The sequence below is a fragment of the Bactrocera neohumeralis genome, chromosome 4 (assembly GCF_024586455.1).
Source record: "Bactrocera neohumeralis isolate Rockhampton chromosome 4, APGP_CSIRO_Bneo_wtdbg2-racon-allhic-juicebox.fasta_v2, whole genome shotgun sequence".
In the NCBI taxonomy this organism is placed as follows: domain Eukaryota; kingdom Metazoa; phylum Arthropoda; class Insecta; order Diptera; family Tephritidae; genus Bactrocera; species Bactrocera neohumeralis.
The window spans coordinates 19842200-19868048 of record NC_065921.1 but is presented as its reverse complement, the minus strand read 5'-3'; the positions used below and the strand labels follow the sequence as shown (position 1 = coordinate 19868048).

The 25849-nt window shown below is 31.2% G+C and overlaps 1 protein-coding gene across 4 annotated transcripts in view; it reads right to left on the bottom strand.

Moving 5' to 3' along the window:
* The window catches only part of LOC126754482 (uncharacterized), a 206066-nt gene that overhangs the window by 30029 nt on the left and 150188 nt on the right, over positions 1-25849 (bottom strand). For all 4 annotated transcript variants that reach the window (XM_050466461.1, XM_050466462.1, XM_050466463.1 and 1 more), the window contains one exon: positions 9166-9467. In XM_050466461.1, coding sequence (XP_050322418.1) covers positions 9166-9467 — 302 coding nt within the window. The remainder of the gene's footprint in view (positions 1-9165; positions 9468-25849) is intronic.

The following is a 25849-nucleotide window of genomic DNA, read 5'->3' as shown; positions in this document are numbered from 1 at the left end:
TGATATGAACGGACTCCAATATTTCGTTTCTTTATTTCTTGATAATGGGTTGTCAAAAAGTCTTGCGGTATTTTTATTGAATTTTTTTTTTATTGAAATTGAAATGAATTTTTGATGACTCATGCCCAGCTCTTGACCGATGCTACAGCTGCTACTATGCCGGTCTCTTTCGACCAATTCAGCGATTTTATCGCAATTTTCAACGACAGACCTTCCGGAGCGTGGCGCATCTTCGACCACCTCTACACCAGAACGAAAACGTTGAGAGCGGCGTGAAGGAGATAACTCTATCGTGTTTTGAGAAACTTAAACAACTTTCAACTTGATCGTCGAGAAAAAATAATGCTTCCAAAATATTTACTTGATTCGGAGAAAAATTTGTTAGAGAGATTGGAACATTTGACTAAGTCCCAACCATTTCAAAATACCATATAACATAAAATAATTTTATAACATTATTTCTCTCTTAAATGCTCTGAACATCATGTATTAAAGAGAGACAGATGTTTCTCATTTCTTTGCTCATCGAGAGAGCACTTTACTGCCAAAGTTTGTACTCGGTTTGGATGATATTTCGTTAGAGAGAGTTCTTAAAAATATATATTCAACCGTAAAATAATTTTTTGTTGATAATGATTCAACATTTGATATGGGAGCAGAATTCGTAGGAGAAATTAATTCGTTGAGAGAGTTCTTAACCACAAAATATATATTCAGCCATAAAACGTGTAAGTGACGTTTGGCAGTTCGTAGGGGATTTCGTTAGAGATGGATCAGCTAGAGGGGTCTGTACTTTCAAAATATATGCTTAGTTCATAAAAGATTTTCTTCTTGAAATGATTCTATATTAGATTTGGGAGCAGAACTCGTTCGAGAAATGGATTTGTTGAGAGGGATCTTAACCTTCAAAACATATACTCAGTCAGATATTAACATTAGATTGACATCCTGATTTCAAAATAGAGTAATATGACTAAAACTTCATATTTTGACAAATAGTTGTGATTTGGTATGTATAGATTACATTCATTGACATTAGACTTTACATATCGTCAACTGAACTGCAAACCAATGTATCATCAAAAATACCGAAATGGAGTTTTTCATTGCATACAATTCACTACATCATGTAATATCGTAGACTTTCAAGCTTCCCCTCTAAGATATAACCATTTTATAACCAAAACTCAAATTTTGTTTGAATATGAGTGGTTTCATTGTATCGTTTTCTCCTCGCCTGTAAACTTTTGGAAAGTGATGTTAAATTATTTAGCATATTAGATGACGATATGAATTTTGGCTTCTTATATGAAGGCTTGAGGTTTGTAGAACCGGAGTCTGAGTCCCAATTCCCGAATGAAGTAGCAAGAATGAGAAATTGCTGAGGCGTAAGTAATCGAACCAGGTTACTACGACCAAAGTTCCTTAACAAATTCGGTTAACTATTATAGATATGTATGCAATTTCTAGACTATTAACTACAATACTTAATGTATTCAGCATACTGACATCTAAATGTCCAACCAAAGGCATTTAACATATACGTAACTGCGTTAAATTTATGCGACGCGGGTGTCAAAGCGTACGCAAGGATATTTTCGGAAGAAAATGAAAAGCATACAACAAAATTTTCCAACTAAACAAGCTTACGTGACCTTTAGTAAACAATGCAAGAACTGCAGTAAGTTTAAAATTAGCATGTGACAATAGAGTTATGGCATTATTTAAGGTGTGAAGGGTAAAATATGAAGTTATTCTAATACAATTACACCTACGCTCTGTTGCTTTTTAATTTGCACTGCAACAAAGAACAGGAAAATAAAACAAAAATAACAATTTAATTCTGTAGAAAATTTCGCACTGAAAACTTGTAAATATCAACTGCAAAAACAACATTATAATTGTACATATGTATGTTTGTATATAAGTGTAAGTATGTATGAAATCTATTCTAGCAGCAAACTTTGTGTGCAACTTTTGGCCAAGTTTTCAAAAACTTTTGCAAGCATTTCAATGCCACTTAGTTGAGCAGTTAGATGTTATTCGAGCGCGTTGCAAAACTTGCGCATTTAGTGCAATTGCGCTACAGAGGAAGGACTACAAATTTGTTTTGTTGTCTAGGCAACGGCAAAGTAGTCGGAGAGCAACTAGTTGAAAAAAATATAATTGAAAAATTGATATTGCCATTGAGCAAGGAAATTCTAATTTTCTAAAATAAAGCAATTTTTAAGTTAAAATACTTGCTGGAAATGCAGAGTTTAAAAAAAAATTGCAATTTCGATTTGCAATTTTTTTGCAGCACAATTTTTCCTCAAAACTTTTCTGCCCGCATCTTCATGATTTTACTTCGTAAAATTTTTGTTGTCTTTTACTTTCTTTAGAAAAAAAAATGTTCACAAACCATATTCTAACACCTTCACCGTTTCTCTACCGGGTATTTGAAATCTCGCTTACATTTTGCTCATTACCGCACTCTTCCATGGAATATTTGTTTAACTTTCTTGTGTAAGGATCTCAATAAAAAGCGCATTTATGTCACTCTTATGAAATTTTCACATTCTTCGGAACACAATGCGCCAAACAAAGGCTTGGTTTGAAAAAGCACTCTTCAATTGGCTGCGTTTTTGGCAACTTATTTGCTAAGTAGTTTCAAGTATAATTGTAAATACTCATACAAATACTTATACAATTACAATTACATATAAATATAAGCAAGTTTATAATAGTACTGGCTGAGAGAGAGGCGCCGAGAGGGGAGAGAGTATTTATAAACAAAAGCTGTTGGGTATTTTTGGAAGATGGGAATTTTATGTATGGTCGACGTAGAGTTAAAAAGTTTTCAAGGAGAGCTAAGCGAATGCAAGTCTTTTGTATTATTGCAGCATGAAAATACGAGTGAAAACAATTAATAGCAAGTTTTAATTTAGTTTCTTTATAAACGAATAATCACATGGCTTGGTCATATTCATAGAAATTTGGTCTGATAAAGCTATTGTTTTTAAGTCCCTGAAGTTGTTTATGCCCTATATATTTAATGAAATTTTTTAAAGAAATATATTTTGTTAAGTTATATAATATTTAATGATATTGACATGAATCGAAAAATCAAAAAACTTCGCAAAAAAAAAAACAATGTAAATAGAAAAAGTAAAAATTAAGGGATTTCAAAAAAACTTCAATTTTTTTTGTTGTCTTATTAAATTATAAAACACCTCTAGAATATTGTCCTAAATTTTCAAGTTGATCAGAGTAATAGTTTCGGAGATGTAAACTTGAGAACTTGCGCCCTCTAGGCAAGATAGGCTAAACGCGTCGTCTTTAAACTCGTTTTTCCCGAAACTGTGTTTTTGAAGTCGGTTGGCAAGATTTCTAAAGAACTACTCAATCGATCTTCATGAAATTTTACTCAGGTCTTTAAGATACAATTCTTAAAGACTTGGATGAAGGATTGTCTTTTTTCAATTACAACTATTTGAAAAAATAAATAAAAATGATGCGAAATTTTCACTGAAAATTTAATTTTTTTGTAAAAATGTCTGCCACAAATCCAATTTTCAGTTTTTTTTTCTTCGTCCAAGTCATAATTAAAACACGTATTTCTTTCACTTTATGTGATCCTGTAAGGAGGTGTGCTGCCAACGTGGCAGTATTTTTTCCGAGGGGTCACCGGAAATGACGTCACAATGGCCGAGTTTAAAATTTTTTTTACAAAATTTTCAGAATTTCTTTGTTAATAGTGTAAGTAACAATAAAAATTCTAATAAAATATTTAATATTTTATATTTGAAAAAAATTGTTAAAAAAGGATTTTTTACACGAGTAAACGCATGCAACCCCTTAAAATATGCCGAATACTAAAATACAACTTTAATGATTTCTAACTGATATCTAGGTACTCTTAAACAAGAAAGGCCTTTTTGTTATACTCTTTCTAAGATTTGTAGTACGAAAACACATTGGAACGGATAAAAGACATCTGTTGACATTTTATTATATCTATTTTTTATATACTTTGTCAGCTAAACAGCGAAATTGGATCTGTAAGGTTCTTAAACTACATGATAAGTTATTTTCATAGAGAAACAAGATTACATCTGTTAAAATAAATTAATATAATTTTAAAGCAGGTTTCATATCTATGAGATTGTGAAAGTTTAAAATAATCCCGGAATACGCAAGGCGTTAGTTTAGCATCTTCTTGGCGGAAGAAAGGCGGAAGGAGAATGAAAGAAAATTGAAAAGGTCTTTAGTGTAGTATTGAATGAAAATATTTAAAGTCACACTGTTCTGAGATATTCTTTTGAATATTCTCTATAGAAAATAGTCAGAGGTCGGAAATTATCTTCAAAATCTAGTGCTAAGTCAACCTACATTTCTTGTAAACACGATAGCAGAATTTTGAAGCGCGTGAGTATGGCATTACTATCTAACTTGTGTAGAATAAATTAATTAAAAGTGAAAGGCACTTGGAAGCAAACCACATCGTTTAAAGAGAGGTAGAAATTAGATGAAAAACTTGCAAAAGTATAGCGATCAAAATATCAATATGTCCTAAAATTGTCTAGATTAAAATGGAAAAGCTTTCGCAAAACTCATAAATGGACGAATTCAAGCTCTAAGTTCCAATTGTTCGGGGCAATGTGTCGTCGACTAAGACTGTGTTCGCACGAGCACTCTTTTATCCATTAAATTTAGCGAACAAGCCTTTGTTAGATAACAGCCGAGTGTCTTTTTCTTGAGCTTTGGCATTATAGATTTACGTTTCTTTTTATGAGGCGCAAAAATATATGTACAACGTTACTTCTAATCGTTTAAAGTCACAATAAGTACTTTACATTACGATCCATGATATTTGTGAACATAAAAATCAGAAACACGTAAGAGCACGTAAACGCGTTGGGTCATAAATATTTGCGCGCAACAGTAACAGTTTACGCACTTTTAGCCAATTACCGTTGTAAAATGGTAATACATGAAAACGAGCGACTTTAATGCTCATTAAGCTTGATGTTTGATTTCAAAATATAAACATTAAAAGAAAATAAAATAGCAAATGCAATAAAAAAGTAAATAGTATATACATTTCTCATTTCCAAATGTTGTAAATCCAAACTAATTTATGTGCGGAAATTTTGCAGAATTTATTGCAGCTGAAACAGCGGTGGAAAGCAGTGACTGTGGGTATAATGTTTGCCAATTTATGTTTGTTATGATTTTTCATGAAGTATTGATGTTATGATGTTATGACAGTTGGTGTATTTTGATATTTATATTCTCCTACAGCTCTGATTCTATATCTACTGCCAATTATATGTCTAATTTTACTTTTTTTTGCTTATTTTCCTTTTCTAGAAAATCTTTTTTTCATTTTCTTGAAATTATTCCATTGTTTAGCCAGCAATTTAACGGCTTCCTTTGTGGAGTGCGTCGGCTAAAGGTGCGTCATGCCTATGCGTACGACTTGTATGTTTGTATTTATGTATGTATGTATGTGCAATCATTCAGTTTTTCAGTTTTACGATTTGATTTCATAAATATTTAGTTACACACTGAAGACGTGAAAAATTTTCATTACTTTCTTGTTCTTAGCTCTGTTACCAGCAGCAATTGCAAGTGATATTTATTTTTTTAGCAGCTGGTTTGACGTCGTGCCGGTCGGAGCGGGTTCTTCATTAAATTCAAATACATTTCGTCGCTTTAAGATTGCGCATTTTTTATTGCTTTAGTAGCCATTATATTTTCTGATTATTTTGTTTGCTAAAATAAGCAAAAATTTAATTACGTTTTGGCTGAAAAAATTACCAGGTAAATATTAAAAAAATATATTTTGAAGCAAAAATTATTAAAAATTAAACAAAAAAATAAAAAATAAAAATAAAATAACAAAATAAAAATTTATAAAAATAAATAGAAAATTATAAGAAATTGAACCAAAAAAAAAAAAAAATTATAAAAACTTAAAAAAATAATAAAAATAAAATAAAAAATTTATTTCGTTTTGACTGTGAAAATTATCAGTTAAATATTAAAAAATATATGTAGAAGCAAAATGTATAAAAAATAAAAAAAAAATTTAATAAAAAAAATATAAAAATAAATAAAAAATTATAAGAAATTAAAAAACAAAATAAAAAACCAAGCTTAGAAAAAAATAATACAAAAAATATTATAAAAACTTAAAAAATGTTTAAAAAAATTAGAAATATTAGAAAATAAAAAACTCAAAAAGAATACTTAAAAACACTAAATAAAAAATAAATTCGTTTCAAGCTTGCACTTGAAAATTCGCACAAATATTTCCACGCATTTAAATTCACTTCTTCATCCTCAACTTATTTTTGGCATTAATAAAAATATGATTTGCTATATTTAATGTTATGGCTTGTTTACATTTTGATTGGCTCGTGCTTTGGCATTTTAATAATTATACATGAAAATTCCGTTACCTATGCACGGCATGCTAGTTTTGGAGAAAAATTGTTGTTATTATTGGGGCGTGTCTTGCACTATGAAATTCTGAATTTTCTCGCCTGCAGCTGTCGTGTTATTCAATTAAATTGCATTTTTCCAATAGCTTGTAGCAAACATTAGTGCAACTTTACAAGCTTTCGTCGAAGCGTACGAGTACGTGACACATCGATTTCGTGCTTTGATTTTGTAAATCGCAGGTTGGCGGCGGCACTTTAAAATGCAATTGCAAACGGTTGGCAGTTTAGCCTTCGGCAACACTGCTAGCGTATAAGCTAGAGAAAGTTAGTGCGAGAGCACGTGTCGGTATACTGAAAAAGTAATTTCCTCTAAAGTGTTATGAGGCGCAAAGCTTTACAATTTTTAATATAAATAATGCTACATATAAGCTGCTAACATAATTGAAAATATTAAAATAATAAATTGGTTATGTGCTATGCTGTTTAAGGGCATAATATTATTATGGATAGGATTGAAAAATATAAGTATAAGGGTGTCTAAATCTCGACTAGCTGAGACATATTTAGATTGATGTTGCAGAACGGCGCATATTTAGTATGAACTAAACTTAGCATGAAATAGTCAAAATCCGCGTCAATAATATAATGTTACATAATGTTACCTAAAATAGCCTTAAATAACATTTCTTAGCTTCATATACACAACTTAACATGGCATAATATAACTTAGATTTCAAATAGAGGCAATAGGCAGGACATAACATAACATAGCTTAACATAAGATAACTTAACATAGCATAACTTAACATAACATAACTTAACATAGCATAACAAAACTTAGGTTTCAAATAGCTGAAATATAATTAGTGTTGTATAGTAGAACATAGCATAAATCAGCAAAAACTAAACATAACATATGGAAACCTAACTTAACATAGCATAATGTAACATTACATAATATAGCATCAAGTTGTTTTAGCGCCATATACATAACATCAAACAACATAACAAAGCAACATAATATAACAAAACTTAACATAACATAATGGCATAACATAACATAGCATAGCAGAAACCAGGACAACTTAATATAACTTAAGATCCCATAACATAACATAACATGACTTAACATAACATAACTTAACATAACTGAAGATAACATAACATTGCATAGCATAATAAAATATAACAAAATGCTGAATAAAAATTAATATAATTGAATCTGTGTTTATTGGTTCTAATAGGATCGAAAGCTCGTCTGTGGGATATTTGAGGTTTCCGTTTCACGAATTAGAGTTACAAAATTTTCATATTTGTAAAATATTTCATAAAATTGTAGTCGTCGAAAATTACAAAATTTTGACTCCAAATAAATGTCTAAAATATTTCATAAAATTGTAGTCGTCGAAAATACAAAATACGCCCGCAGGATGGGGCTGACAGATTGAGAAGACTGCAGGAAATGTCTAGAGCAGGACACAAGGTAAACAATGGAGCATTTCTTGTACACTTGTCCCGCAATGGCAAGACTACGCTGGGGTCTCCACGGTATGATGCACCGGAGGAGGTATCGATAGTGAGGCCAGAGTCTGTTAAAATTACCGTCAAATGCAGGCATTCCAAAGGTTGACTACTCAACTGAACTCCATCCGGTACCGCAAAGAGCCGAAACTAATCTATGCTTGGCTTATTGAATTGCCAGATTAACTTAACCTTACCTAATATTTAAAATAATAATAATAAACGCTTTCTCCATTCTTCGTAACTCATTAGTTTCCATCGCTAACTTAACCCTCTCGCTAATCAAATATATAATTTATTATTTCCGCACAATCGCCACTAATGTAACTAACTATCACACTAAACAATTACTTAGAAGAATCTTTTTCAATGTTGAAAACGCTTTACCGCTGCCACCATTACCGCCATTAAAACATAAAAAATATTTGGCGCAGCGCCAAATTACTGCCATTAGCGGCCCACGTATACTCAGCGCCATTACCTTAACTGTCGTAAAACTCTAACTTAATTTCCGCCACCGCAATGGAAAAGAAAAATGCGCGCAAACACTCGCCCTTCATATGCAACACCTCAATGAGTTTAATGGCTAAATGGCGCTTTTGGCGAAATTATGGGCTCATATAACGACGCCGCGGTGCTCAACGCCGTTAAAGGTAAGACAATGTTGCCACGGCGCGCTAAGAGCAAGCACAAACAGTCTTCTCTGGGTAGGTGCTATAAATGTCGAAAGTATTTCCTTTACGCTTAACCAGGTAATCTCAACCTCATATTATTTCTGCCTAAGTGAATGCGCTCATATTTTGCGATCGCGTGCATGCGGCGAATGAGTTCGCCTTAAGCGTGGCAAGTAACCGATAAAAAAAAAAAAAAGGAAACAATGAAGATAGACAAAAGAAAACCGAAAGTGTTGAGTAAGAGAAGAAACATTTTCCGCTTTCATCGAGTTAATTTTAGCTGCATTAAATGTTGCTTGTTTTAGTTGCTTCCGTAAATTCAACCCGGCCCTGCTAGCATACAAATATACCGGCTAATAGTTATGTAAGCAAGTAAAGCAGATATTTTCTATAAAATCCATTTATGCTACACATTACTGCTGTCAACCGCAAGCCAACGTCTTCACGCACCGGAAATGAGATTGGCTTAAATATTTGCTAACCCTAACCGAACGCTACCTCTTCCCATACCACTACAACCAAAAGCATTTAGTCGTACTCACCGCATTTCAAAATCACGCAACTCCTCGAATGTCAACGTATTCGTCACATCCAACAATTGTCGCATATTTTCATCGCGTTTTTGTTGTTGCTGCTGCGTGGCAGTCGTGTGCTGATGATGTGCGGCCGGATGATGTGGTGGATGTTGCAACTGTTGTGAGTTGCGTTTACGTGCGTGCGCCGCTGTGCCGGCTGCCGTTGCACCAGTTGCCGTTAATGTCTCTTTACCCTGTTCGACGCTGATGAAATCACCTTCGTTCTTGATAAGCAACGTTTCCACGGTGTTGTCTAAGCTCAAGGACGGCTGTTATGGCAACGATGGCGCAGCAGCATAGTTTATTCCACGAAGTTCACGAAACCACAGCAAATATGAGCAGCAGCAGCGTGTCGAGTTGTGAATGTCATGAAAAGAGAAAAAGTGAAGAAAGCGGAAAATGTTACAAAATCTGTTGAATGATGACATAGTTGTGGTTAAACTTAGACTAAATTATGTGGTTGCTTTGAATTATATGTTTTGTATGTAAATATGTGAGTATGTGCGTATGCTTTTTAAAAATATCTATATTCTGTTTTCCAGCTTTGAGTATTATTCGAAGCTACATGTCCTCACCTGAAATGCAAACCAACGTGCCATCAAAAAAAAAAAAAATTAAAATTAGTTACTTATTGCTTCCCTACATCATATTATATATGTGATATCGTAAAACTTCAAGCTTCCACCTTCAGATATAACTAATATATAATCATTTTATAACCAAAACTCAAATTTCGTTTCAATATGAGTGGTTTCTATTACATCATTTTTCCTTCACCTGTAAACTTATAAAAAGTGATGTTACGTTATTTTGCATTTCAAGTGACGATATGCTTAAGGTAAGACTTTGGAATTTTTCCATATTAAAATGTTACCATTATCCAGTATAGCCTTACAGTTATTGTTTTCACATGCAACAGTGCAGAGACTAAGAAGCTTTTAGCACTAAGATATGGTTTCCTCTTGCACTTTCTTTGCGGATTAAGAAATAAAAATATTCTCACTTTGTTGAGTATATTTAGTGACATAAAAGTACAGGGTGAGAAAAATTTTTTATGCTTTTCAAATTTATAGAAACAAATTTCTTAGGTTTAAAACTGGATAAGCTAAATCCTTGCTTTAGCCGTATATTAAACACTAAATATTTCATTGAGGTTTGTTTCCGAATTTGGGTTCAAATTTGATTTTTACTATATGTTATACATATATTCTGGAGTTTCAGTTTTAGGTTGTAATTCGTTTCACCTTAAAGTATGAGTTCTTTTTGGCTTAAGCCCGTTTTTTCAATACCTGGTTTGTAATCATCTCTCAATTAACTTCTGGTTAAAAAAAAGGTTATTTACCAAAAAAAGTAGTATTGGTTAAGTTAATCAGTACTTAACTGACAGATGACTGCTAACCAGACATTGAGAAAAGGCCTTTAAAGTTTGTATATAATTGTGTGTATTCGAATTCGAGCTAAACTATAATTTAGTTTAACTTTGTATTTCACTTTGTATTACATTTCGAGTTGAATTTGTGTTGAGCTATCATTGTAATTTGAGTTTTAGATAAAATATTAATTTATTAAGAAAATTTGAAATATTTTGTTTGTAAATTTTTTTTATTAAAAATTTAGTTATATCTCATTTGAAATTATGTTAAATATACTCTAAATGCGTTAAATATGAAATATATATTAATTTAACTTTCCTTCTCTTTTCTCTCTTATAAGAAAATTACTTTTTCATGTAATTACCACAACTCCAAGCAGATAAATATTCACATAACATACAAATACATAAATACACATATGTACATATGTATACATATTACAAACGCATAAGCAGTGCGAAAGTACACAATCGCATTAAAGTATTACAAAGTATTACATAATCAGCGGTATAGACTTAGGCTGAAATTGATGTATTCTTGAAACAGAGCGGTAAACAGAAAGTCAAATACTGTAAATATATTTTTGTACTGTACAATTTACCACACTAGAAGGTAATGTAGGCGGCAAGCAATATAAAAAGATTTGAAATATTATCTACTCGACATGATAGGCTTATGAGTATAAAAAAATTTAAATAAATCAAAATCAAATAAAAATGAAAATTTATAGCAAAAATTAAGCGTGAAAAGATTGTGCTACAGAATATTGCAAAAAAAAATATACAAAAAAAGAATGAATAAGGGGGAAAAATATATGAAAATATTAAACAATTAAAACATAATAAAACAAAGAAAATTAAAATAAAAAAAATATTTAAAAATTTTAAGCTTCAGAAGAGTGTGCTACAGAATATTGCAAAAAAAAAAATACAAAAATATTTCAACAATACATTTTGCATGTTAAATTAATATGCTTTGAAAGAATGAATAAGGGGAAAAAATTTATTAATTTAAACACTTAAAAATTTTCTGCCGTTAATTTTACATTTTTTAACGCAAATTTTAGTAATTTTAAATTATAAATATAAATAAGAAATACAACTGACCACTTCAAAAAGTTACTCATACGACACGTTGACCATTTTTTTACTATAAAAAAAAATATTTTCTTTATATTTTTTTTAATTACAAAAGTATTCGATTTATATTTAAACATTAACATTTTTGGAGTTAATACTCATCACACTTGAGTATAAGTGGAACGAAATAATTACGAAATATCTGTTGAAAAGTTGCTCATACGCCATGTAGAACAATCTATTTATTGGTTTTTATAATGCACTGAGCCCTACATATTAATTTGCCACGAAGTTTAAAAAAAAGTTTGTATTATCTAGTAGGAAACATAGGAGATACTAAAAGTATATATATATATACGAGTAAATGATCAACGTGACGAACTGCGTCCATTTAACCTTGTCCATTTGTCTGCCTGTAAACACGCGAACTGGTCACCCAGTTTTTGAGATATCGATCTAAAATTTTTCAGACGTTATTTTCCCCCCAAGAAGCTATTCATTTGTCGAAATCGCTAACATCGCACTATTATAGCATATAGCTGCCATACAAACTGTACGACCAGAAAAAAGTTCTTGTATGGAAATTTTTTTTATTTCAAAATATATGTATGTACATACAATTCGACGTGCATTATAGTCTAAAAAATGTTATAATCTGCGAACAAATTATTCAGATCGGACGACTATAGCATATACATATCCAACATAAAATGTATCGATCGAAATCAAGTGTCGTATGCAGACTTTTTTATTTGTAAAGCATTATAGCGCCGATGCAAGCAAATTTAGCGTTTTTTTACCCAATATATGTTTACATCATTAATTATAAGTATTATTAGCAAAAACATTCATCAAGTGCGAAAATATATGGAAAGAAATAACTTTGAAATATCCCATCAAAGGTTGCTCATACGCCACGTAGTACTACCAATCCTAGTATAACCAATACAATTATATTAAAAGCAATTTTTTATCGACATTTATTGTACTTTTCGTTGAAATTTTAATGAAGAACTAATTAAAACTTTTCAAAAACGTATTTTAAAAATTAATAATTATAAAAATTTAAAACCTCATCTAGCTAATAAAATATTATCAGCTCCCATTACGCTCGCTTTAAAGCAGTAATTATGCACACATTACAAGCTGACTGCACTGCAGCAACCTTGCCCCAGTTCCACTCATTTTTAATAGCGCATTTTTTTCTGCCTGTGCACTTTCACACCTCAATGACGATAACAAAACGCTGTCAGCGCGGCCGCTTGTCAACATCAATATCGGTTTTCGTTATTGTTTTTGTGCATGCACTGCCGCTAATGTAACCATTTTTTCACTGACTTCATTTCATTAAAACCCATTTCAACCAAGAAAATTTACGCGCTTTACTTCCCGCAACCCTCGCCTGTTTCGCGTGCCACTCAAAGATGGTGCACGGAGGTCGGTCGACCCATTGCATGCCGCATGCCACATTGCACGTGTGATATTGTGTTCGGCGTGTGTGTGTGTGTGTAAAGCTTGTCCCAAATGCAAACCAGCTTATCGCTGAGCTTGCAAAACTCCCAATAGTGTGGCAGCAGGCAAGGCAACAACAAAGCATAGTTCATTTCACCTTCGATAAGCACCTGCTGCTGCCACAAAAGCAGCAGTGAGCCGGGCGTGCAACAACGACCCGTTAGTTAACCGCATTGTTGTTGCTTTTGTAGCTACTTTCAGCGATTTCCTGTCGACGGGCGAGCTTGCCACTTGCCACTGCAAGTTGTCTGCCGTCAGTGACTTGCAACTCCCTGATGCAGGTGAGTAGTTTGCATTGCGCTGCAATTTTTCGAGCTGACGCTGTCCACCCTCACCCCCTTTATCTTCTTCACTACCTGTCAGCATTATGTCTGCTGCAAGCATAAAGATACCACTCGCAATACGCCAGCAAAGTAATAATTCTTTGGCTTCGTCGTTGTTACCTCACTTATGCGGAATCACACACACACACAGCAAGATATGTGACCCTCATATGTGTGATTACATCAGTTTGCGTTTGCGTATGTGTAAGTGTCGTTTAACCTTCACGGCTCGTTGCACTTTTATTATTGCAACATGTGCATACACATATGTTAGCAACAGTAACAACAACAACTAGCCATCAATCTACTTAAACCCACAAAGGCAGCTCATTCGGGGTTCGCTGAATGTTCATTGCGCTGTCTGTTGGCGCTGCTGCCGTGCGCGTGGCATATCACTTGTCGTTCGGGGCGTATCGGGTGGCATGGTGCTGCTGCGCGTATTAAGAACCAATTTTAAATCGATTTATGTCGATAAACTGTAACACAGTGTGAGTTAAGCTGGCAGCGTAAGTAAGCAACTTGCTCCGAAAGAAGATAAGCTTTGTGCACTGAGCCACTTGGGTTGCATGTGCTGTGATTTATTTGAATATTTTTATCTTTTATCAACTTGCCAACTACTCTACCCACCAAGTTCGCCTTTTGTGGCACTATAATGAGCTTTATTCAATAAAATTTACGGTTTTAAAGTTATCGCGATTTTTATTTACAAAGCGGATGGCGTTGCTTAAGGAGAATTGGGCTGAGTGCAGGTGGTTCGTAATGCAATTTCGGTGTCGCGGCTTCTTAAAGCAATGCCAGGTTATTGGCAGGATATAAGAAGGCAAAATATAATATTGCTACATATTAATTCAATACATACCATATACGTATGTACATATATGTTATAGTTCTTTAAAATGTATGAAAAATATGGCAAATAATTTCGGAGAGTTATTAATATTGTTAAAATGTTGCCACTCTTCAATAATTAAAAAATTTTGAACAATGTAAGAAAGATAATCCATTCACCTAGTAGGCGTAGTTATTGCAGATTTATTACCAAAATTAAATTTAGTGGAGTTGCCACCTAATTTATTTTTGTACTTTATTTTATTTTTTATGACAAGTAAAATTTTGCATACTTGAACATATGTATAGTGGATGAAAAATTTAAACTTCAATATGTTTCAGCTTAAGTACAAGTTTTAGGGTGTTGCCACTTAACCAAAAATTGTTTATAAATAAATGGTAAGTCAAAAATTTTAATATAAAATGGCTGAAAATTCTACACAAAATTCTTTAATGTTTAAGATTAAATATTGGTTGGATTGGAGTTGCCACTTTAAAAATTTTTTTTAATTTACATCTACATATACCATAAGTTGAAAAATTAAGAAGAACTTATGAAACAATTTGATTCTAGGATTAGTTTTAATACAAAATTTAATGAAGTTGCCACCTAAATTTTTTTTTGATTTAAACTATCGAACAAGATAAAGCATTAAAAAATGTAATATAATATATAAGTGTGTAATTAATTGAATTTAGTAAATTAAATGTATTCAAAAAATTAAAGTAGTTGCCACCTTAATTAAATTTTAAAAATTTAAACTATCAATAAGTTAAAAAATAAAAACTACTTATGAAATTATTTGTATTTAGGAGTAGTTTTATTAAAAAGTTGAATGGAGTTGCCACCTTAATAAAATTTTTAAAGTTTAACTTTCAACAAATTGAAAAATTAGAAAGAACTTATGAAATCTGTTGAATTTAGGAAATTAATTGTATACAAAAAATTAAAGAAGTTGCCACCTGTATTAAATTTGAAAAATTTATCAACAAGTTAAAAAATTAAAAAGTACTTGTATTTAGTTGTATTTAGCATTAGTTTTATTGAAAAAAATTTCTTTAATATTTCTGATTTTGCAAAAAAGAATGAAGCTTTTAAAAGCTCGAATTTCGGCATGAGCTGGTTATGGAAGAAAGTTACACACTTCAACATCTCTAATTTAAAATTTTTCTGATGAGATTATAATGTAGATACCACATATTTATAAATATAGTATGTATAGGTTTCAGATAATAATGGGAAATAGTATTAAAACAAAATGTTCCTTAACATTTTTTTAATAGAAAAATGTATAGAAAATACTCAATAGAGTAGATTTCAATATTTTCATGCATTTTAGAGAATATGCAAGCATAAAATTGGTAAGTGTAATCAAAATATTAATTTTAACTTTACCAAGTTTTTTTAAAGCTCAACTTATAAACCAGATATGCCTTAATAAACTTCATATACACATGAAATTTGTATTAGGAAAATATTTAAAAAATATTAAAAAGGACTTTCGCTAGAAACATATTGATTTAATATTTGTAAAAGCTTTAGAATTTCTAATATTTTTGAACTGAATTAAATGCTAAAGCTCTAGTCAACAAATTCGATTTTAACTTAATTCAATTCAAAGCTCAATTCAACGAACGCTCAAGCAGTTAAAAATCAATATTCGGTCTGAATTCATAAATACCACTCTTTTACTTCTAAATCAATTAAGCTTGCTACAAAGCACATACCACAGATTAAATATATCGCTTATACACACTTTTACATACGAACACCCACAAATAAAATTAAAAATTTCGTCTAGCTGTAACTGGATTTTGCATTTTTAAAATCCATTTAAATTTCGGTTTTCATTCACCAACTGCGGCAGGAATAAATTTTATGCAGGCCTCAAACGGCTTTTGTGGCAAAAATACACTGGCATTTTTATAATTTTTGTTTTTGTCAAGTTTTATGTTCTCTTGTTTTGCGGCAGTCTCTTAAGTACTGGCTTACTTAAGTGGTTTATGCGCACGAGTCAATATCTTCGGAGATTTTATTATTGTTTTGGGATTTGTGTGCTGCTGGCATATATGACAATGTAATTTATTATGGGCATGAGTAAAGCAATTTATTGATAAGAGTGTGAACAAGTGAAATTTTAAAGCTAAAGCAATAAAAATATGGATTTTGTATGTAGAAAAATCATGTGGTAAAGCGTGTGTTAAAGAATTATCTTCTTTAGAAAGAGTGAGCAGTGTCGTAACTGATTAAAAAAAGAAGAAAAAAGCTTTGTTTGGAATCAGCAAAAATTTATGAACCCCTACTCTTTATACAAATAACCAATTAACCAGTACTAGACAATATTTACGCCAGCCATTAAACCGAAACTTTGTGGCTTTACAAAGTTGCCGCCGAAAGCTTTCACCCGCAATACTTATAAGTCAACTTTCTCAACGACGACTTTTGTTCTCCTTTATTTATATCCAACACAATTTATAAGAAAAGGTGTGTGTTTAGGAGTAGGCGCAAAATGGGCACAGTTATGCCTGAAAATTAATGCTACCAGACACTTAATACACTTGACGTTAATGACAGCCATAATGAGCACGGTAATGAGCGAGGCTGTATCGCTGATGGGTAAATTTGATTTTGACCGCCTCAACACCACCGGCGACGATGGGTGGTCGCGCGCACACGTAACGCAAAAGCGTTGAATCGGAAAAAAGCAAATATTGGGGTACGGTGGATAAAGAATAAATATTTAACAAAACGCTTATATATACACGCGTGTAAGTATGTGTTTATTAAGGATCATACAAGTACTAAATATATACTGTATTTTTTTGTACATAAAAAAGTTTCGAATAAATAAAAAAAGTTCGAATAAATAAAAAGTTAAACTCTGTTTATGTATATTTATATACACATGCCCATATAACTCTCAACACTGTGACGCACATTTAATCAGAGTAACGCTTAAAAAATCAAAACACAATGTTATGAAAAAACGAGTTTATAAATAAAATGGCTTCTGAAAGTGTAGCACACTTTCAGGTAGTCAGCAAATATTGTTGGAAATATAAATATAACACGCCAAAGGCATATTAGTGGCGCCACCTCTTGTGTATTTGTAGGCACTCACCAGATTTATGAAGTACTAAACTTCATTTACATATATCACGCATTTGGGAAATCCCCCATCCACCAGAAGTGTTCAGAAAGCTCAACAAATTCCAGTCAAGGCTTTAATCAGTTAGCGTGACAATAATATTTACGCAATATATTAAACGCAAATTATGGAAGTGAGTGGCTGAATGAATAAATAATTAAAAAAAAACTTGTTTGAATAATTTCTATTATAATTTCTATTTTTTAACCAAAAGTGCTTAGAATAGCACATAGTCGATAATTTAGAAACCCAAAAAGTCTTCTTGGAGCTACTTGAAGCTTGTTTGCTTTCAAAAATTATAGATCTTGTCTTTTTCTGAGCACTTTTGGGCTTCAAGTAGGCTATTGTAAAAATCGTTTATAGGTATGGTTTGGAGACTAAGAAATTATGGATTCCGATGTAGAGTTGATAATAAAAGCCTTTATTGTAAGGTACGTGACTTTGATGTAATTTGCCAAATTGTAGGCAACAGCTAAAAATATAATCTTGCCTACACTTAAAATGAACTTAGAAGAACTTGTTATAGCTGGATTGGAATAATTTCAATTTCAATAGACAATAATAAAACGTTGCCTACATATAGGGTTTAGTTCCGCAGTGAGTGTTTATGAAAACAAAAGGATAGCATATATAATAATTAAATGTATATTTTAATATTTTATAGAAAAAAAGTTTCGAAATTCAGTAAGTTTTGAAAATCATTACAGAACATTATGGAAAAAGTTTCGAAATTCAATAAGTTTTCGAAAATCATTACAGAACATTTATTTTAAGGAATGAGGGTTTCGAAATTCAATAAGTTTTCGAAAATCATTACAGAACGTTTTGGAAAAAGTTTCGAAAATGAATAAGTTTTCGAAAATCTTTACAGAACATTTATTTTAAGGAAAGAGACTTTCGAAAACATTACAGAACCTTTTCGAAACTGTTTTTTCCTAAATTAAAATATACACTTATTTACTAAATATACGATCCTTCTGTCCAACTAATTTTCGTTAAAAGAAGTAAACTTCATACATTGAACCTCGCATTCAGCTCCCAAGCTTTCGTCACTCACATATATCAAATCCAATTTTCATTCGAAAATAAGCAAATTGTAGCATTTTAGTTCTCATCTCACATGCTTTTTCTAGAATTTACTTTACTAAAATCTGCTTGAACTACAAACACTTCCGTATGGCGGCAGCTTTCAACGGCTTCTATACACATACATATACACATATATGCAGGTGGCGCTGCGTGTTTTCCCTTTAATTATTTTAGCTGATTATTTTCACCACCATATTGCGGCTGCAGCTGTTGCCATCGCCACTAAGCTGGTTGCAATTGCAGTCGCACGCGTGTGCCACGTTGCCGCGGTGTTGGCCGTTTGCTGTCGGCACCGCTGACGTTGGTTTGCTCAGCTCACCGATTTTGACGCCATCCATGCGTTGGCAAATGCATTTGTATGCAGCAGCAGCAGCAATTGTTGTGATGCGCGTTGCCGCCTGGTGTTGTATAACAGCTGATATTCATACAGCTGGAGTAATTGTGGCACGTACTGCAATAAATTTGGTGTGCCTTTTTTCTGCCAACGAAAGAATTAGAATTTCTTTCCAGTGCATTAGAAGCATATATTTTCCTACGTTGGCTATATATGTGTATGGTTTTTGTTATTGACAGCGTGCTCTGACGCATTTTGTTGCACAGCAGGCTCGTATTTTAGAATAGACTTGGCGCAGTTTTATTTTAGCGGCCAATGTTTACTCGCACTCAGGGCAACGCGTCGGGCTGAGCGAGCGTCTGCTGTTTGTATAATGTGGTCATTCTCATTTTAGCCACTCCGCCGCCCATTGTGCTCCAGCGGCTCAAGCAGGTCTAGCTGTTTGCCTAGCGGTAATAATGATGCTTTTCAACTGTTTCTGCTTTTATTTCTGCTTTGCTGTTGTTTTATTGGCGGCGTCACTCCATGGTTTCTGCCTTTACTTTATTTAGTTTCACTATTCGTTTGTATATAGTTGGTTGTATTTATAGGTGGTAGTGTAGGTGTGCTTTCTCCTATTGTTTATCAGGTCTTACGCGTGCTGATTTTATTTGTTTTCTTAGCCACTTTATGTATTTTTGTATTGTCTTGCCTAGTCGCTTGTTATACCTCCCATGAAATGATGTTGTATCGTAAATCGAGAGTTTTGAAAATATGTTTATATGTATACTATATACTTATGTTTGTATATACTATAGTATGTATATATGACTTGGTTGTCTAAGTTTATTTCTGTACCGGTTTACAAGACTGGAAACTATGCTATAGCTTTAGAGACAACTGTTTCAAAATCAATAATCCGAACGCAGTAAAGTAACGTCCACAAATCATTGTTCAAAGGTAAATATTAAAGAGTGGTGAATGGAACAGTCAACTCGCATAAATCAAAAAGTGAAAAAAGGCGGTTATAAAGGGTCATCCATTTCGAGGCTATTGCAAAAAGTATCTTTACTTGGATCAGCAGTTACTACTTCATAGTATAGGGCATAATTTTGGTGTCACTTCCTCATGTTAAGAGAGTAAAGCTCGAACTTAGCGAGCAATAAAGTGGCAAATCGAAATTGTATAAATTAATCCAACTGTGCTTTTATATCAATACAAATGAACACAGTGGTTATGGAAAAAATCAAAATATTTATGCAAAGTTTCAATCGATTTTTGAGTTTATATTTACACAGCTGCGAGGGATTTTATCATAGTTTTGTAAACACCTCCAATTTAGTATAAATGAAGATATCAGTGTATGTATTTATTTATCTTGCTAAATTTTTTTCTTTCAATTTTAGTTGCTATTTAATATAAGGAAAGAAAATCATCAAATTATGGGGAAAGAAACAGATATAAGGCTAAGACACTACAACTAAGTACAAAGTCCAACAAAACTTAGGCCAATTTAATATAAATTATCCAGTATGCACCAATATGAAGCAGTAATTACAAACTTGCTTACTTAAGTAACATAATTAAGAGCTTCGCTATGCAGTATCTGTCTGTGCCTCGTCGTGCCACACAGTGCGCAAAGCTTTATACTTTTTTTTATAATTTAATTACCATTTCGCACATCGTTTTCTTTCTACACTTTTTGCGTTACTTAAAGGGAAAGCTACGCAGATTTTTGTATAAATAAAAAAATCTAAATTTAACGTAATGCAGATGGACAAGCAGGGATTCGCTAAATTCCATAAAAGCAAAAAGCGAAGAAATCAAGTGTGATCACAGACACTGGTGTTTTTTTATTATTACTTTAAAATCTTCTAATAAAATGTTTGTGGTTAACAGCTGCGTCGTGTCTATTAGCACTAGTGGCATACTTATTGTAGAAATTTTTTAATTAGTTATATTTTTATACTCTTGCAACATGTTGCTACAGAGTATTATAGTTTGGTTCACTTTAAGTACTTTACAGACTTTTGACAGAAAATATTGGTCATTGTGTGAGATATACAAGTATAATTGAAAAAATTGAAAAGAGAGAATCTTTTCTTGATAATATAATGTATATCTGTGTGTCAAAATTGGTTGAATCGGGTGAATACTTTTTTTTAGCTCCCATATACTTAATATAAAGACTTTCGAACGTCCGGTGACTTTCTATGAGAGAGATAACAATGTATCCTTCCGCCTAAAATAGATAAAATTGGATAAAAACTTGACAAAGCCCCCATATAACTAATATCATGAGTTTTGAACATTAGTGTGATTAGTCTGACTTTACTCAACATGGTTGGTGATATTATGTGAGGTACCTTAATGGACCTCAGGGAACATTTAATTTGTAGTTTTAATTCTTGCATGATGCAAGAGCATAAAATGTTTGGCTGCTACCGAACTTAGCCCTACCTTAATTGTTTTCAATTTATTTGTGATTTCTACAGCTATGTGTATAACGACATAGTATGGGAAAATCGAAAATTAAATAAACACTCGTAAATGTTTATATTTATAAATCGATGCTTAAAATAGACACGCGTGTGAAAGAAAGCAATATTAATTTTGCTGTAATTGAATGTATCGCTCGGGCGAGTGGGCATGATTTGGTTTTTGTGTTGTTAGAAGGTATACATATGTATATAAAAATTGAAAGCAAAACATAGCATAATGTAACTTAACATAGCATATCATAGCATAACATAACACAACATAACTTTTAAATTTAAAATAAAATAAACTAAAACGACGAAAAATAATATAACATAACACAACATAGCATAACATAACGTAACACAACATAGCGCAAAAAATATTTTAAAATAATTTAAATGACTAAACTTAATATAACATAACATACTATAGTATTGCATAACATAACACAGCATAACTTTTTAATTTCAAATAAAAAAGCTAAAATAACGAAAAATAATTTAACATAATACAACATAGCATAACATACAGTAACACAACATAGCGCAAAAAAGATTTTAAGATAATTTAAATAACTAAACTAAATATAACATAATATAACGCAACTTAACGTAACATAATATAACATAGCATATCAAAAAATAACATAACATAACTTAACGCAGCATAACTTTTTAAAACAAATTGAAATAAAAAAAAAAAAAAATATAGCATGACATAACGGAATAAAATTATTTTGAACTAGTTCAGTTTATTGTTAACTGAGTGCTAATATCTGAAAACTATCACCGATAAATGTTTCTATATCCATACAATTCATTTAATGAACATTTACAGTAGAATGCTGCGCTTGGCAAGCAATCTAATTCAAATTATTTACATATTACTGAATAATTGTGCAATAAATGGCATTTAAAGCAGCATAACTTGTATATGTAATAGTGTATAATGCACATATGTATGTATGTGCCATGGTAACGCCTGTACGCGCAGCAGTGTTTCGCCAAAACATGATTGACAGCCACTTGAAAGGGGAAAAGTATAAATAAATTGCCATATGGAATTCTTAGAAAATATGAAATATTATATATAATAATAAATTTGCAAGATAACGTACTTTTTTGTTTTTGGTATTTTTTACTCACAAAGAATGTGTTAAATTTAGACTACACATTTTTGAGCTAATAAAAAATGTTTTGTTATAAAAATAATCAGGGTCGAAAAGTGGCATTTTTGCAAAACGAAAAAAAGTCAATTAATTAAGTTGATCGAAATAAGAAAGCGCTTACTTAATTTTGTGCTATATTTGTAAATGCTTATTAGGATGGAACGAGCAGAAGTATACCAATTTTTTTTTAAGTATACCAAATGAAACATGCTCTTTCTGCTATTAAATAAAATTACAAAAATTGTAAACTATATATTTTTTATTAAAAAAAAATCTTTTTAAATTAAATTTTGTCTGTTGTTCTACGTCTATTTATTAGCAAGAATAATAGAAAATATAGAGTATTGTAAAGAAATGAATATACAGAAAAAATATAATTTTTCTAAAATATTATATTACGAAAATTTATTTATAGAATTTTAATATTAAATTCTTGTAAAAGACAAGAAATTAAAAATTTATATTTTTTTTAAATCTTATATTAAGAAAAGTTGTTTACAGAGTTTTAATGTTAAAATTAAAAAAAAAAATCTTTTTAAATTTTAAATTTAATTTTTTTTTTAATTTAAAATTTTTTTAATAATATTAAAATTTTTTTTTAATATAATATTTTAGAAAAACTATAGATTTTTCATTCCTTGTCTTTTACAATAATTAAAAATTGTAATACACGACCCACCTTAATAAAAAGTTTGCGCTTGTGAGTATAATTTTAATGGCATATGAAAGTCATCATTAAAATATGTGTGTTTAGAAATACATACATATGTATGTGTACGCCAGTTTGCTGTTTTCTGTCATATTGCGACTAACCCAATTTTTAATGTATTTTATAGTGAAGAGATTTTAATTATCGAATATTAAATGTTAATAAAGAAAGCAAAAAAGTATTAAAAAAATTGAGGTAAGCCATTTCTAAGCCTTAAAATCCAACCGCGGCTCACTCCTCCTTTTACCCGACAGTAAATTAGTTTTATTTTATTTTTTGCTATTTTATCTTCCGTTCGCAAGGGGTTTAAAGCTACTATGAATTCTTTCAATTTTCAGTATTTCCAAAGGCTTCTACACTGGTATAATATTTAACCAAGCTTTTAATCAGCCTTCAGGCGACTATCAATCGTTTGATGTCAATCAACTAATTAATCTTAGCACGTACTATAAAATATTTCCTCCATTTGTGGAGCAACAAATGACAATTTGTAGTTGCAAGCGCAAAATCACACACATACACAGAAATGCATACATATATACGCACATACATATTGTATAAATACAGTTCATTCCATTAAATTAGTGTTATATACTTAGCAATCTCTAATGTGTGCACGTAATTCTCCTTTTACTCATCGCTTTTAATTTTTAATCATTTTATCCTTTAATTAAGCTTATGTCACGTACAAGCAGTTTACGAAGAAATCACATACACGTAATCGTATCGTATCTTATATAAATAATTTCTGTTAGAAGTGTTAAGAGTTTTCTACATAGCAATGACAATTACAGTAATTACTCTGTATGAGGTGTTATCTTTCAAGTGTAAAATGAGTTTTTTTTATAATTTTCTGCACAGACAGATAGATATTATAACTACGTATCCGTATATGTCAATAGTTACGTGTACGCAACTAGACATACGCAGTTCCAACAGGAAAATATAAAATATTCGAAAAACAACATTTGCTTGTTCAATTTTTCCTTTTGAAAGTTAACTTTTATGGTAGGCTGAAAGCACTTGCTATCATATGATGTGACAACATGTGACATCATTTGATATTTTAACTAGTATTTAGCGGCGTTGTCGCCGTATATCATGCTTGATCTTATTATAAGTTATACATTTTACTTATTTAGGGTAGAAAAATCATTAGATGATGTGTTTGATGTTTAGTTATGAAACTATCATGTGATATGATCGCTTTGTATATGTTAATGTAATTATGCATAATTTTATGATATAATAGGAAAAATTTTATCACTAAGTAAATATTTCAACTACATATATCTTATAAAAGATTGCTTGCAGCAAAATATTGCACATGGTTTGGTATTTCAATTGATCTAATATCAAACAAAACATTTGTAATATCACGTGCAATTGTATCGAGTGATAGAAAAAGGCATATGTGTCTAACGAATATTTAAGCCAAGAGAAGGGAGCACTGTAAAAGTTAATGGTTTTCTTTTAGGATATGATGTGATTACTTACCACATGATCATATCATTAAGATCATGTGGACCAAAATACTATAATATTTTGAAAAGAGATTTTTTAATAGAAAATATGATTTTTTTCACGCATAAATTATTTGTTTTCTTTTACGATATGATGTGATTATCATATGATTAAGATCATGTGATGCAAAAGACTATAATTTTTTCTAAAGAGATTTTTTAGTAGAAAAATGTGGTTTTATTATGCAGAAGTTATTTCTTTTCTTTTACGATATGATATGATTACTTATCACATGATCATATGAATAAAATCATACGACCCAAAATATAATATTTTCTAAATAGAATTTTTAATAAAAAAATATGATTTTATTATGCAGTAGTTATTTGTTGTCTTTTACGAAATGATGTGATTATTTATCACATGATCATATGATAAGATCAAAATCAAAAGACTATAATATTATCCAATTGCAAAATATGCTTTAATTACGTTACTTATGATTTTTTATGACCTGTTTTTATAAGAGGGTAGGCGTATGATGTGACATCATCGATATGATGTTGGTGTGATATTAGAAATTACTTTTCTTATTCATAATCTATTAATGTTAATTACACATTTTTCATTGCAACGCCATATAGCTGGATGCAACATATCACATTATAGAATCGACTTTTTGCACAGTTTTAATAAATAAGCTCTGGGATATAATGAAATCAAGCTATGATATCAGATGATACATTGACGTTTTTCTTAATTCTTATAAAAGTAGTTTCTTTACAGTTTTTGTTGGTTATTTTTTTTATGAAAATACGAGCAACAATTATAGATTTTTTGCTTTGAATTTTACGACTTCATATGTTGTCGCATCAGCTGAATATATTTCAAGATTTTTCGTGACATCATGTGATGTATTTTATTGAAAGTAATATGACTTTTGACTTGATTGTTGAAAGTGATATGTGAAGTTCTCTTATTATGTAGAATATTTTATTAATTTTGAATTATAAAATTTAACGCAAGATATTTTTTATATTTACTACGACATCATATGATGCAATTAATTGTCGATATTGCAAAAATAAAGTTGCATGAAGCAATTAATCGTCAATACTGCAAAACTAAAGCTGTGATATTAAGAACTAACGCATTTTCAAAAT